Source organism: Podarcis pityusensis (assembly GCF_964106645.2).
Source record: "Podarcis pityusensis genome assembly, chromosome: 2".
Taxonomy (NCBI): Eukaryota; Metazoa; Chordata; class Lepidosauria; order Squamata; family Lacertidae; genus Podarcis; species Podarcis pityusensis.
Window position 1 is genome coordinate 44543413 of NC_138029.1, and position 13834 is coordinate 44557246.

General features: G+C 43.2%; 1 protein-coding gene across 15 annotated transcripts in view; it reads left to right on the top strand.

Annotated features, from left to right (window-relative positions):
• The window catches only part of CACNA1A (calcium voltage-gated channel subunit alpha1 A), a 258043-nt gene that overhangs the window by 135475 nt on the left and 108734 nt on the right, over positions 1–13834 (top strand). For 9 of the 15 annotated variants that reach the window (XM_080996993.1, XM_080996986.1, XM_080997000.1 and 6 more), the window contains 6 exons: positions 5169–5272; positions 6176–6291; positions 8120–8174; positions 10604–10701; positions 11647–11856; positions 13392–13504. In XM_080996993.1, the coding sequence (XP_080853119.1) occupies positions 5169–5272; positions 6176–6291; positions 8120–8174; positions 10604–10701; positions 11647–11856; positions 13392–13504 (696 nt within the window). Of the gene's footprint in view, positions 1–5168; positions 5273–6175; positions 6292–8119; positions 8177–10603; positions 10702–11646; positions 11857–13391; positions 13505–13834 lie in introns of all 15 variants that reach the window. The other 6 variants (XM_080996998.1, XM_080996997.1, XM_080996995.1 and 3 more) reach the window with 5 other exon arrangements.

Genomic DNA, 13834 nt, shown 5'->3' on the forward strand with positions numbered 1-13834 from the left:
TGAGATAATGCCTGCATCTTTACAACTGCATAATGGCACCAGCTTTTCTAGCCTGTAGCAGCCATTCATGCTACATGGGTCACCTATTCTGTCTGACATGCCTTCTCAGCATATGAATTTCTGGGAGAGTGAATTATTTCTGTGCTTTTGCTACGGAACTCAGTGAACAGTAGATTGGGGGGGGGATGCAGGGACTGACGACAGGAACAGAGCAAAATTAGAGATGGAAGAAGGGCATAGGGAGGACTGAGAAATGGAAGTGCAGAGAGATCTGTGGGGAGGTAAACAGAAAAACATGGGGTGGGCAGACCAACCTGTGGTTGTGGAAAAAGAAGAGAGACCACTATTGGATGAAAAAGCAGACTATTATGTTGTGTCGAGAGACCTATGGAGTGAGGAAAGGGGGACAGTGGTGAGGTGGAAGTGTGGAGTGATTTGTGGGTAGGAAACTGAAAAAGAAGGGGTAACTGAGAGATGGAGTGCAGACCAAGAAGAGAACATGTGCATTGCTATGGTGCAAAGAGAAAGTGCTGTGGAGTGGAAAGAGAGAGAAAAAGATGCCCATAGTAGTGTTAAGAGAGAAGATATTGTTGTGGGGTTCAGAGAAAAAGGGAGGTTTGACGTGAGAATAGAAAACCCTACATAAAATGGTGGCAAAATGTGTTTTTTGTGGTTATTATAGTGAAACAGTTTGTAAATAAAAGTTAGTAAAAAATACAACAATGGCCCTTAGGGTGATTTCACTTGTGTCCTGCTGAACAGCTGCATGCCGCTTATTCTGATGAAGGTATTCCTGGGCAATAGAAACACAATTTCCACTTTTTTGTTGAAGGCAATACTTCACATTTGTCCCAAGCAGTACTTCTGTTGCTGGGATACTGTATTATTTTCCTGGTGTTTGGGGGATGTTAGATTTTTATTACCAGCAAGGGTTGTATCATTGCAAATTGGATCACCTTCTAGAATGTGGCTTCATGAACATCAAAAGCATCCGTTGGAAACCTCAGTATTTTCCCCAAGGGGCAAATAGCACCTTTGAGGGGTAATTTAAATCAAGAAAACAGTACAGGGGAGAAAGAGTCATCATCCTGCCCTGTGCACCTTCAGTCCTGATTAGATCCCCTTCCCAGCTGCTATGAACTTAAAAAATGAAGCACAGGCAACCGTGATCATGAAGTTCCTACAATATGCAGTTAGGGTACACATATCTTAATTGTCTGGATAAGTCTACAGAGTTCTCGCACAATGAATCAATAGAGTTATCATTGATGTAGAACCAAGTTGAACCCAATGAGTTTGCCTTCTCCACAAGCTCAAAATAAATGTGAATACCGGTAATTGTCGCCTATGTGCTGTACGGGTTGCACAAAATAAATGTTAGGCAGATATAATGGTTTGTTGGTTTGTTTGTTGCATTTATCTACCACCTTTCTGTGAAGGGGGTTTACAATTTTAAAATAGTAAAACAAATATATGATATAAAATGCAGAAGGAGGAATTCTACAGTGCCCTAAGGCAAGCATTTTGGTCCTGGGCTTCCTTAGCAAAATTTCATGCATTTGAATTAATACATGAATCTGTGCAGAGGCCATTTTAGTGTGCTTCAGCTCCTCTACTAAATTTAGATCCTCTGGGAAGTACTTCACCCCAAACCAGAGGTTGATTATTAACAGAGGAGCTGTCTACAGAAATACCCCGATAGATAACCCCCTAAACCAGCTTTTTCCAACCTTGGGCTATTCAAATGTTTTAGATTATAACTCCTATCATACCTTTTAAATAGCCATGCTAGCTGGGGCTCCAAAACTCCTGGAAGGCACCAGGTTGAGGACATCTGCCCTAAACTTGCTCTGTGACCTGATACTATCATATGCATCAACAAGTTATTCTTTCATCCCAGGACAAGTTGTCATGTAAACAATAGCTGGGTAGATTATGGCAGATGTGAAGTTCACAGTTTCACTTTTTTAAAAAAGAAAGCAGAGGCCTATGAATGATGCAAGATAATCAGCAACAAGAGGGTATGAATAACCTCAAAATAGCAACCCTTGAGATAACAACCTTTAGTTCTTGACCATGCAGATAAGCCCAGGATGTGAACTGAGTTTTCACTGTGCACATGATCCACATGATTTCTTGACGTCTCGGTCCTACTCCTTACCCACCCACCCATTTGCAGTTATGAGGATAATACTGAGCATTCTTTCACGTCCACCCCCCCCCCCATCCGCCCCAGATAACTAAGATAAGAAATATAGTGTGCTTGGGATTCTCAGAAGCCCTAAATAAATGCTAAATCTTACTATTTTTAACACTGTTCACCTCAGAGAGCTCCAGTGTAAGTGATGAGGTAGAAACTGTGTGAGGTTTAGATTGTTCTTGCACCTGTCGTGAGTCAACAATTGTGTCAGATATTTGTGTGGGAAGAATATGGTTAGACATAGAAGCCTCTCAAGTGACTGTGGAGTCCTTTATGTGCTAAGTCACCTGGCTGTTCAGTGCGCTCTTGAAGGCTGGGGTTCACCAGCTGCCACAGTTGCACAATATCTTTTTGTTCCTCATCCTATAGTTAGAAGGGAGAAATGGGGACAAGGAGTTGTTAGTGGCTCACAAAAATGCAATCCATACAAAGCTCCTACTTCTAGTGCCCTACAGCCGCTGCCGAGGAGCCAGGCTTCACAAAAGGGTCCGTTCCATTAGCACATTCCTTGGGGCAAACCTGTGACCCGTTGCTAATGTTGGCTTTCAAGGTACAGAGGAGAGGCAAGCTACTTTTTGTTGGAGAACTATCTGCATACAAGCAAAGCATGGCTGGAATTCTATTGCAGGAGGCATTTGATAGCAGGGCATGGAGCAAGGACCAAATAGTTTCTGTTGATGGTGTCAGTAAGACAGAGAAGGACCAAAGAAGACTCATTTCTGTACTTGCCTTAACAGATGAAAGAAGAATCCTGGTTCTGGAAGTTGTCTTGTTTAGGAACTAGGACAAAAAACTCCAGAAAGCCACAACTTCCAGGTTCTGGTTACAGTTGTTACAGGGAAGAACTTTCTAGCACAGACCTTAACTTAAAGTACATGTTTTATGGGCCACCAGTTCTGTTGAGATGTAAAAGTGGCTTGTTCACCTTTGCAAGAAGTTCACCAGTTTCCTGTTTCCATCATCTTTGCTGCTACAGTCTTTTACATACTCGTGAAATGTAACAACCCAATGGTCTAATGCAGAGCTTTCCCAAGCTGGGTCTCCAGCTGTTGTTAGACTACAACTCCCATCATCCCTGACCACTGGCCCTGGTAGCTAGGGAAATGGGAGCTGTAGACCCAACAGCTGTAGACCCAACTTTGGGAAACCCTGTTCTAATGGAAACCGAGCAATGGGCCTAGAAGCAATATTTCTTGAGCCTTTCCCCTTGACATACAAATTGTCTCATACAGAATCAGACCATTGGTCCAACTAGTCTCTACTGCCTACTCTGAAGGCCAGACTAGGTGTGCAAATAACACATGGTAGACTGTAGCTTATTTTGTTTTCTTAAGTAAGGACAAGGGCAAGGGAGACACAATTCTTACTGTAAAGGCAGTTCATGAGAAATGAAGTCTTATATCTGCACCCCACTACAGGGATTGGAATGAAGATCATTGCCTCTCCCTCCCCCAAATATATTGTATCTTAAAGGACTAGGGAAAAGTCCGTTTGCACCAATGATTCCCCCTCCCCACACCCCTAAAGCTCCTAGTCCCACAATTAGTGGCAACAGTATGGCATGGAATCTTTATTTCAATTTTAGTGGGAAGTGGAGAGATAATCCCCTTCCACCGCAGGTTGTCTTTACAGTGAGAATTGCTCCTATAATTAGTGTAGAAAAAACAATATGCATAACAACCTACAATCTATTTAAGTGCCTACTAGTTTGGCTTAGCCAGCCACGCTCCAAAGACTCAAGCATAGATATATCCTAGCCCAGTCTGGGACCTGTCACAGGAAAAGCATATGCTTTGTCATTGAGCTATGGACCCTATCTTCCAACATCAGTGCTGAGGTATGTGCTGTTCGTGTATGAGGGGCCAGCTTCAATCCTAGCATCTCTAAAGACCTCAACCTGAGACCATTGATTGCTGACAATTCTGCTGTAGGTCAACCACTGGACTACCTCATTTTAAGGCTGCTTCTTGTAACCTACGTCTTATACTCACACGTAAATCCAGGGGGAAGGGACGTAGCTCAGTGGAAGAGCATCTGCCATGCATGCAGAAAGCCCCAGGTTAAATCGCCAGGTAAGCCTGGGAAGGACACCTGCGTGAAACCCCCAAGAGCTTCTGCCAGTTAGTGTAGACAATACTGACCTTGATGGATCAAAGGTCTGACTCAGTGGCCTGGGTCTCATGTTACACTGTGTCAAACTCTGGCTTAATGTGTACATGTGAGTGCACAGGTACTCAGGGAGGAGAGTGGCCATTTAGCTCATCTGCAAAGATACAGGTTTATTGAATAACAACCTCACTATCAGTCGAGGTAGTTAGAGGTAGTATTGGTAGTTAGAGTAATAATAATAATAATAATAATAATAATAATAATAATAATAATTTATTATTTATACCCCGCCCATCTGGCTGAGTTTCCCCAGCCACTCTGGGCGGCTCCCAATCAAGTGTTAAAAACAGTACAGCATTACATATTAAAAACTTCCCTAAACAGGGCTGCCTTAAGATGTCTTCTGAATGTCAGGTAGTTGTTTATCTCTTTGACATCTGATGGGAGGGCGTTCCACAGGGCGGGCGCCACTACCGAGAAGGCCCTCTGTCTGGTTCCCTGTAGCCTCACTTCTCGCAATGAGGGGACCACCAGAAGGCCCTCGGCGCTGGATCTCAGTGTCTGGGCTGAACAACAGTTGCAGTCATTGTGAATGAGCCAGATTTCCTTGTGATTACATCTGAGGGATTCCTGTACCTAAGAATTCAGGAAGCATCAAGGTGGATTGTTCTTACACCTCATACAGTACTTGGTCCAGCTTGCCCATTCCTGTGTTGTTGGGCCAACTTATTATGAGGCTACCTTCCAAGCACTGATTTAGGAGCCTTGCTTTAAGGCCTATTTTGAATGGTTTCCATGCAAAATGTGTTCCTTTATGTTACCATCTTATAACTTCACCCTTTCTGTCTTCCTCCTGCAGAGTAACGATGCCTCAGGGAGCGCTTGGAACTGGCTATACTTCATCCCCCTCATCATCATTGGATCCTTTTTTATGCTCAACCTTGTTCTGGGGGTGCTTTCTGGGTAAGTATGTAGCACACCTGTCCTAGACAGAGCTTGGAATTGCCTTTCTCAGCCCTGCAAATGAAATGATGTTTAACAGCAACTGAACACCATGACAGGGTTCATTTCTACCTTTGATCTTCAAACACTCACTGTGTAGCTCTGTGTCTTGATTTTGTGTAGCTCTGTGTCTTGATTTTGTTTCTCTCCTGTGTCATTCTTTGCAGAGAATAAGGCTATCAGTGGCTAGTAGTCATAATGACAGCGTACTACTTCCAGTAACAAAGGCAATATGTCTCTGAATACCAGTTGCTGAGGATCACAAACAAGAGAGTGCTGTTGCACAAACATCTTGCTTGTGGACTTCCAGAGACCTTGTTGTTGTTGTTACTATTATACTACTACTACTACTACTACTACTACTATTATTATTATTATTATTATTATTATATTTGTACCCTGCCCATCTGACAGGGTTGCCCAAGTCACTCTGGTTGGCTTCCAAGAGATATAAAACATAATAAAACATCAAACATTAAAAGCTTCCCTATACAGAACAGCCTTCAGGTGTCTTCTAAAAATTGCATAGTTATGCATCTCTTTCACATCTGATGGGATGGCATTCCACAAGGTGGGTGCCACTACTGAGAAGGCCCTCTGCCTGGTTCTCTGTAACTTCACTTCTCGCAGTGAGGGAACCGCCAGAAGGCCCTTTGAGCTGGATTTCAGTGTCTGAGCTATACAATGTGGAGTGGAGACATTTCTTCAGGTATGCATCTGATTGGCCATTGTGGGAAAAGAAGTCTAGACTACATAGGCCTTTGGTCTGATCCAGAAGGGTTCTTCTTATCTCTTCTTGTTCCTCTTGTGATTCAGCCAGGGTCATGGAGAACCTCTAGCAATCTGTCCCATTCTTACCTACAGGGAGTTTGCCAAAGAAAGGGAGCGGGTGGAGAACCGGCGAGCATTTCTGAAGCTGAGAAGACAGCAGCAGATTGAACGGGAGCTCAATGGCTATATGGAGTGGATCTCCAAAGCAGGCAAGTACTGCTCCATGCCTCTTAATCCCGCATGCCCTCTTCTGGTATTTGCTGCACTTCCTGGCTTTTCTCTTGGAAGCCGACTTAAAGATTTTATCCTCTGGTTTGAGTGTGACAGCCAGGTTGTTCTTCTTCTCCACATTGCTACCTTTATGACCAACAAAATCTACACTACAAGTTCAGCTCAAGTGTTTTGGAATTGCTGATTTCTCAGCTTTGCCTTTTGGGAAACTCCCATAATCTTGCCTGTCTCTGTAGTAGAGACTGAGATGGTGTACGTGTGAACACGAAGTTTATCAAAAAGTGCTTCAGACCTACCATAAAAAATAAGTGGGGGAGAGATTTTGTGTTAATAGTTGCTATTCACTTATTTCACTGAATGAGGCTTTTGTTAGATAAAATTGTGATTTTGTCCAATACATGAAAAGTTTCCAGCTTTTAAGAAACATCTCAGTTTTGTAGTTTTGCTTTTGGGATCTTAGAGGGTGAACTTGAAGAGTTGGTTGTTGAAGTTTTGTTCTGAGAAAAATATATTTGACTCTTTCAGCTGAATATTTCAATTTCAGTGAATTAATAAAATCAGTTTAACTTGCTGCTTGTTGCTTATATTGATTACTTACTGCTTATAATATTATGTACTAGTTATAAGGGTAAAACAGAAATAAATTCAGTATAAATATTTTTACTTGGAAGTATCTGGTTCAGAAAGCCTCTGAAAACAGAAGCCAAATTTTATGTATCTTTTAATCACTGCTGTAATTGTGGATGAATCAGAGGACTTCATGAACCCTAATAAGGGCCAGACTATTTGTGATGTGATTGTCCGTGATCTGGGTCTTCTCTTTTTAATGGGTTTGTTTTTTACTTGTCTGGATCTGCTAATTCAATCAAGGGAAAAGCACTTGAGGAAGGGAGTGTTTAACCCTTTCCTCCCACACCCTTCCCCAAACTAAATTCTTCCCCCAAACTGTTCTTGGCTTCGAAAGTTCGGGGAGACATGCTTAGTATCTGTGCCTGTGTTTCTGTACACCTCTGTGTAGCTAATAGCTGCACTAGAGTTGAGGATGTTATTTAAAGAATGGAAATGGTGTGGGAGAAAAGGGTTGAAAACTACCTATCCAACAGTACTTCGTCAATCAAATTCATAGCCCCACATTGTTACCCTGATCACTGATCTCCTGCATATAATGCACTGAGCTGAGCTTCTACTTTGTGAGTCTAGTGACAGAATCAGCGACCAAGGTGCACGTCACACTAGCATGGGTGCTGATGGGCACTGAATGTGGACAGCAAATGACATGTCTTCCTAGGATTTTGTTTGGGTCAGGGGTGCATAGTTATCCATATACAACTTGCAACAGAATTCTTGTCTCTGCATAGCAGATGTAAGAAATCTCAGGTTGTGTGCACTGTTCACAGCACAGCACAGATGGAGAAGTGATGTCAATGTATGTAACCCCTTGCCATTTGCCTTGCACTGACCAGCGCAGCGTGTGGGTGGTCACCCCTTAGTTTCATGAGTGGTATTAAAAAAACAATATGTGGATAATAGGGAGACATTTTGAGAATTCCTGTGATACATATTCGGGTGTATGTAAAAACATCCCCAAGGCCAAATAAGAAAGCTGCCCTTCCTTTCACAGGTTCCTGCCCAAGTTAGTTTGTTCACTTGGCTTCCCTTTTCATTTCATGAGAGGTGGGTTTCTTAGGGCAACTGTCTGCCCAAACATGTTCTGGAGCTACCCATCTCTTCTTTGATGCATTTGCCTCACTTGCCTCCTGCAAAGCTTAATGCCGCCCATAGTTTAATTTCGCACATTTGTCTTAGAAGAAGTGATCCTGGCTGAAGATGATATAGAAGGAGAGCCTCGTCACCCCTTTGATGGTAAGCCACCGTCTTCTACAGACTATTTCATGCGGGAGCAGGAGGGAAGCAGCAAGCTACCAGTCACATTGGGATGTGGGCTTGATCTACTTTGATTATGGACTGTATAAGGATTGTTACATTCAAGCAATGGAAATACAGCAACTGTGGTTAACTGGGCCATGAGCCTGAAAACAAGAGCTGAAAATCATACAAAAATTTTGGCTTATTCCAACAGGTGGTATCATTGTAGAAAGGTCTTCTACCCTAGTAGAGGGACCTGTTTTTTCTGCTGGTGTGGTAAAGTGGATAGACTAAAGGTCCTGGAGACCTAGGTCCATACTTTAGATCAGTCATGAAATTAGGGCCAAATGTTACTTGTAAGTGCATGTTTGTAAATCTTTGTGACTGCTTTATTTATGGGAAAGCAGGTTCAAGAAGGAGCAATTACAGGTGGGAAGGTGTGGATAAATGTTAATTCTCTCCTTACTTGCTATTTTCCCACTCCAGATGCATGTTTACCCTTGTATATCTGTAACCCTTCAGGATGTAAAGTTCCTTAAGGGTATAGTTGCGGGTGATTTGGAGGGGGAAATTGTGTGTAAAAATGGTTTAAACTTCCTCTCCTTGCTTTTACCTCTCTGAACTACTGCCTCTCAAATATGCTTTTCCACAAACAAAGGACTGTCAGGGTTTTTAAAAAGGACGTTAACATGTAGCATCTAGGTTGGTCCTCAGTAGGTGAGCAGGGAATCGAAAGTGGTTCGGTCTACTTTGCTTCCACTTGCTCCCAATTAGGTGAGTGGGGAAAGGGCATGAACTATGGGGTCACCAATGTGGTGCCTACAGGTCCTTGAAATTTTGCTGGTGTCCACAAAGCCTCTGAGATCTTACTTGCTCTCGCTCCATATCTCCTTCACCATGAGGTGGAGAGAGTGGTTACCTTTCCCATCCTTGAGAAGAACATATAGCTGAAGGGGGGAGCAGGAAGGCTAGTGTTCTTTCCCCCTTTCTTTTTCCTTTTGATGTGCTTGTTCAAAGTTCAGTTCAGAGCCTGATTGCTGAACAGAAAGCAGATTAACCCAAAATGTAAAGGGAGAGGGCAGGAGGGAAAGGGGAACAAACTAGAAGACGGGGGAGAGGAAAATCGAGTTCGAGTGGCTAGACAGGGAGGGGAGAAGAGAGAGAATTGGGTGCCAGAGAGAGAGAGAAGGCATGTGTGCTCGCTTATGAGTACACACACACACTGGATCCAATAAAACAGGTCTTCCTGAAACTGCATACTTTCCTCATAGGTTCCCCTTCTTAAAGCCACTACCAAGTCACAGATCATGTCTGCTTCATTGGCTGAACCATAAAAATAATGAATACAGTTCTTTCCAGCTGTGTCATGGCACAAAGATACCTGGATCCAATACATTAAATGTTATGGACAAGCATATTTTTAAATGTATGTATATATTTCATAAAATTTGTACATCACTTGATTGTAATTCCCTCAAAACTGCCATCAAATCATAGGCCACACCTGTGTCCCAAAATGTGTTCTGTGGTTTGTTAGTAGTCTTGGTGTCATCCTATGTAAAAATCACGAGGGTCCATGAGGATCTGTTCCCTGGATCAGTGTTTCTGCGGTGCTGGTAAGCACCAGAAAAGTGATCTTTACTGTGCAGACCACCAATCTAAGCTTTAGTTTGATGATGGGTTATTTGGGGACCCCATGTAAAATCATACAATTTCAGGAAGGTCTGTTTTAATTCTAATGGATCTGACTTTTTTCCAGATCTCATGGAAAAGTAAAGTCTGCCTACATGCACACATCTGGGGATGGAGATTTACCAAGAGAGGGAGGTGGGAAAGAAATAGCCAGAGGGGTTGGTCCCCACAGCACTCTGTCAAAACTCCAACTGTGTTAACAGGCCCAAAAATGTTGGCAGCCTGAGGTAGCCTGTGGTGATCTCTGTGCCCTTTTCACTGCTTAGATCAGGAGTGGGAAACATTTCTCAACCTGTTGGTTGCAGCCGTGTCAGCCAAATGCCAGGGGTAGCTGGCGCAATAAGTGAGCCTCTTCTTTTTATACAGTAGAGTTTATTCCAGCCACATGCAACAGCAGAGGTTTCTATACCTCCTCCCCATTTTTCCATCCTCCAAGCAAGCAAGAGCCATGAAGACATTTTCCAGGTAGGGAAAAGGGCTTGAGGAGGAGGCAAAGCAGGACTGGTGATTGGTGCAGCATGTGGAGATTCCCGAGGGTCAGATAGAGAGGGCTAGAGAGCCATAGGCAGCCTCTGGGCCTGAATATCACCACCCTGGCTTAGGTACTCTATATTAGGTGGTTTATAAATTCTTAAAACAAAATAAGTAAAAATAAATAAATATCTTTTGATTCTGATGAGTCTAATCAAGGGACCTTGAGGATAATGTCTGTTTTTCTTACGATGTTCCTATTGTTGGAGCTCTTCGGAGGGCCACAATCAAGAAAAGCAAGACAGATCTGCTGAACCCAGAGGAAGCAGATGACCCGCTGGCTGACATCTCCTCAGTGGGTAGGTCAAATAGGCATGGTGGGGTGGGGTGAGGTGCAAGAGTCACCTACCATTTCAGACTCGGTGCCTACCATTCATCCAGACATACATTTGGGGACCTACTTACTAATTCGTTACCATCTATGTGTATGATGCTCATCTTTGTTGCTACTTACCCGAGATCAGGGCATGGCCCGGTAGCAGGTCTTGGTCCACTAGCAGAAGAACAGTGTGAGGGCCATTCCCTAGGAGGAGGCTTAAAATACATAACTAAGTAAATATAAATGTTAGCAGACTGCAACAAATGTGTGTTTGGGCACATGCAAGTGCTGCTACTCTGTCAGAGACCCGATCACATTTCTAGTGCTGCTCCTTATAACAAGCAGCAGTTACTGTACCAACTGGCATTCTTAATTGCAAGTCTGCAACCACTAGCACCTTCTGTGGAATCTTGTCAGTCTTTCTGTTGCATAGGACAGTGCTTGGAAGGCAAACCGTGAATGACAGGCCACCATATTGCTTCTTGTACACTGTTTACTTCAGAGGTGTGGCTATTGTTGGCGGCAGCATACCAGGCCAGGGAGGCCTTTGCTGTCATGCTTAATAGAAGTTATTTGGCTATGACCAGCATCAAATATCTTGTGAGCAGCAAAGAAGGCGCACCTGGTGATCCTCTTCAGGACAAATGTAGCTGATGAGGCCACGCTCTGTAAAGATGAGAAGACTTCTTCCTAATAGAGGGCTATAGTTGGTTATGCCTATTGAGGATCGAGATGAGACCTTACCGGCAATGAGATATATTCCACATCTACCTAGTGCAGGGCCAGAGACTTTCCTGTGGTACTTTATGTGCTGTCATTTTCACAGAAAGGATACTGGGTTGGATAGACCACAGGGTTGAGCCAGTTTTGGTAGGTTAAATGCCCTAAGACCTTTCTCTTTCTAATCTTTGTCTCTTCTTGCCAGGTTCACCCTTTGCTCGAGCCAGCATCAAAAGTGCCAAGCTGGAAAATGCTACTTTATTTCACAAAAAGGAGCGGAGGTTGCGTTTCTATATCCGTCGAATTGTCAAAACTCAGGCCTTTTACTGGACAGTCCTCAGTCTGGTAGCTCTCAACACTTTGTGTGTTGCTATAGTACACTACGACCAGCCAGAGTGGCTATCTGACTTCCTCTGTGAGTACTAGAGCCCCTGTACTTTCATTTTACATGGGGAGCCCCTCCTGATCCTTGTCTAGTAGGAGTTAGGGAAGCTTGTTCAGTTTTTACTATAATAGGCCCATCCTCCTTTAGCCATGGACATTTATCAGAGGCATAGCCAGTTACAAGACAGTGATAATGGATTCTGTATGAGGTCCGTGTGATTAAACTCTCTTTTAAAGTTAGCCTCTGTATTAACTTCAACTCCTGGATATTGTTGTTTGGTTTTATTTATTTTTATTTATACTCAAATATATTTTAATTCAGAAGGTATCCTTTGATCTCTGCTATGGGAAGGAAATTGCTGTATAATACATCACCATATTATGTTGAACCTCTCTTTTATATCTGGTTCCACCTTTACCAACAGACTGAAGAAAAATGCTCAGCAGCAATAAAGAGCATTAGTGCGGAAACAACCCATTTTTAGTCTTCCGTTCACAGGATTTTACTTTATTTTAATTTCAGTATGGAGGAGCATTCAGTCATGTGACTCCCACCTGCAGTCTGAAGGAATGCAGCCCAGTCCCAAATTTACCAACCTCAATGAGAACTAGGTCATGAAGACGTATGACTTCTGGATTATATTTTTTAATTCTGACAGGAAGGTTGCTGTTTGATCACTATTTTAAGACCATTTATGCCTTCTAGGTTGTGTGTCCCTACCCTGCCGCCCCAGGAGTCCTTTCCTGTGCTGGGCTGGAAGAGCATCATAATTCTGATGCGGGTCTATTTCTTTATCTCAGCACTTATTGTTACAGCAGATGATAATTGCTGATGTTTCTCAGTTCATGAGAAAGAAATCTAAGCTTGTTGTGATGCAAGGAAATTGTAAACAAAGGCTCCTATGCTATGCATGCTTACTTGGGAGTACGTCTCATTGAGCTCAACAGGACTTACTTTTCAGTAAGCCTGTATAGGATTGTGCTGTAAGGGACCTTTCATGTTCTAGAGCAGGGGTGGTGAACCTTTTTCAGCCTGAAGGCTGCCCACTGCAATCTAGGCATCCTTCCAAGGTCCACATGCCAGTGGTGGGCAGGGCCAGGAAGGAGGGAGTAATAAATGTAATTTTTACCTTTCTACAGTAGGCTAGTTTCCATACACCCTCAAACACCTCTCTGTCTTCCCCATTCAGGTGAGCAAGAGGCATTATCAGAGTTCAAGGATGCATTCCATCCAAGCAAAAACCCCAAGGGCCAGAAAGAGAGGCCAGCTTTGGGCCCTGAGCTTGCAGTTTCCCACCCCTGGTCTATTGTGCTTAGGTTCTCCATAGGATCCTTCTAGGTCTCTAGTAGGTGTTAGCAGTTTTTCAAACAATAACTACTATGTATTTTGGCTTCTTTCATCTAGGGAACACCAAGAGAGGCTGCTTCTGTTTAATAAAGTGGGGGATCATTAAAGGTTGAGTGAGGGGTGGTTCGTGCTGTGGAAACAGATGGGGGGGTCATTTTGTCATACGGAAGAGCTTGGCTCTGACCCTGTACCTCTCCCTATTTCTCTGTTTGTTTCAGACTATGCAGAATTCATTTTCTTAGGGCTCTTTATGTCCGAAATGTTTATAAAAATGTATGGGCTCGGAACGCGGCCTTACTTTCACTCATCCTTCAACTGCTTCGACTGTGCTGTAAGTCTCTCTGACATGACAGGACTTCTCTTGTTGCGTGCTCTAGTATCAGACTACAACCACTCTCTTAGATCATGCACTCAGCTACGTAGGTGAAGGCACACTAGCATGCAGATGAGCCAGCTCTCTCATGAACATCTTTGCTCCAGATGTTATTGGGAAGTATCCCATACCTACAAAACATAAACCTGTCCCTGTGGAATGGTCCCAGGTGTAGCCAAGTCCACCATGAAGTACTGTACTACTGACACCATTGTTGTGCTTTTGTTGCCAGTTGGACTTTTAACATCAGGGTGAATTGTGCGTTATGAACTTTACTTTTAATAGATC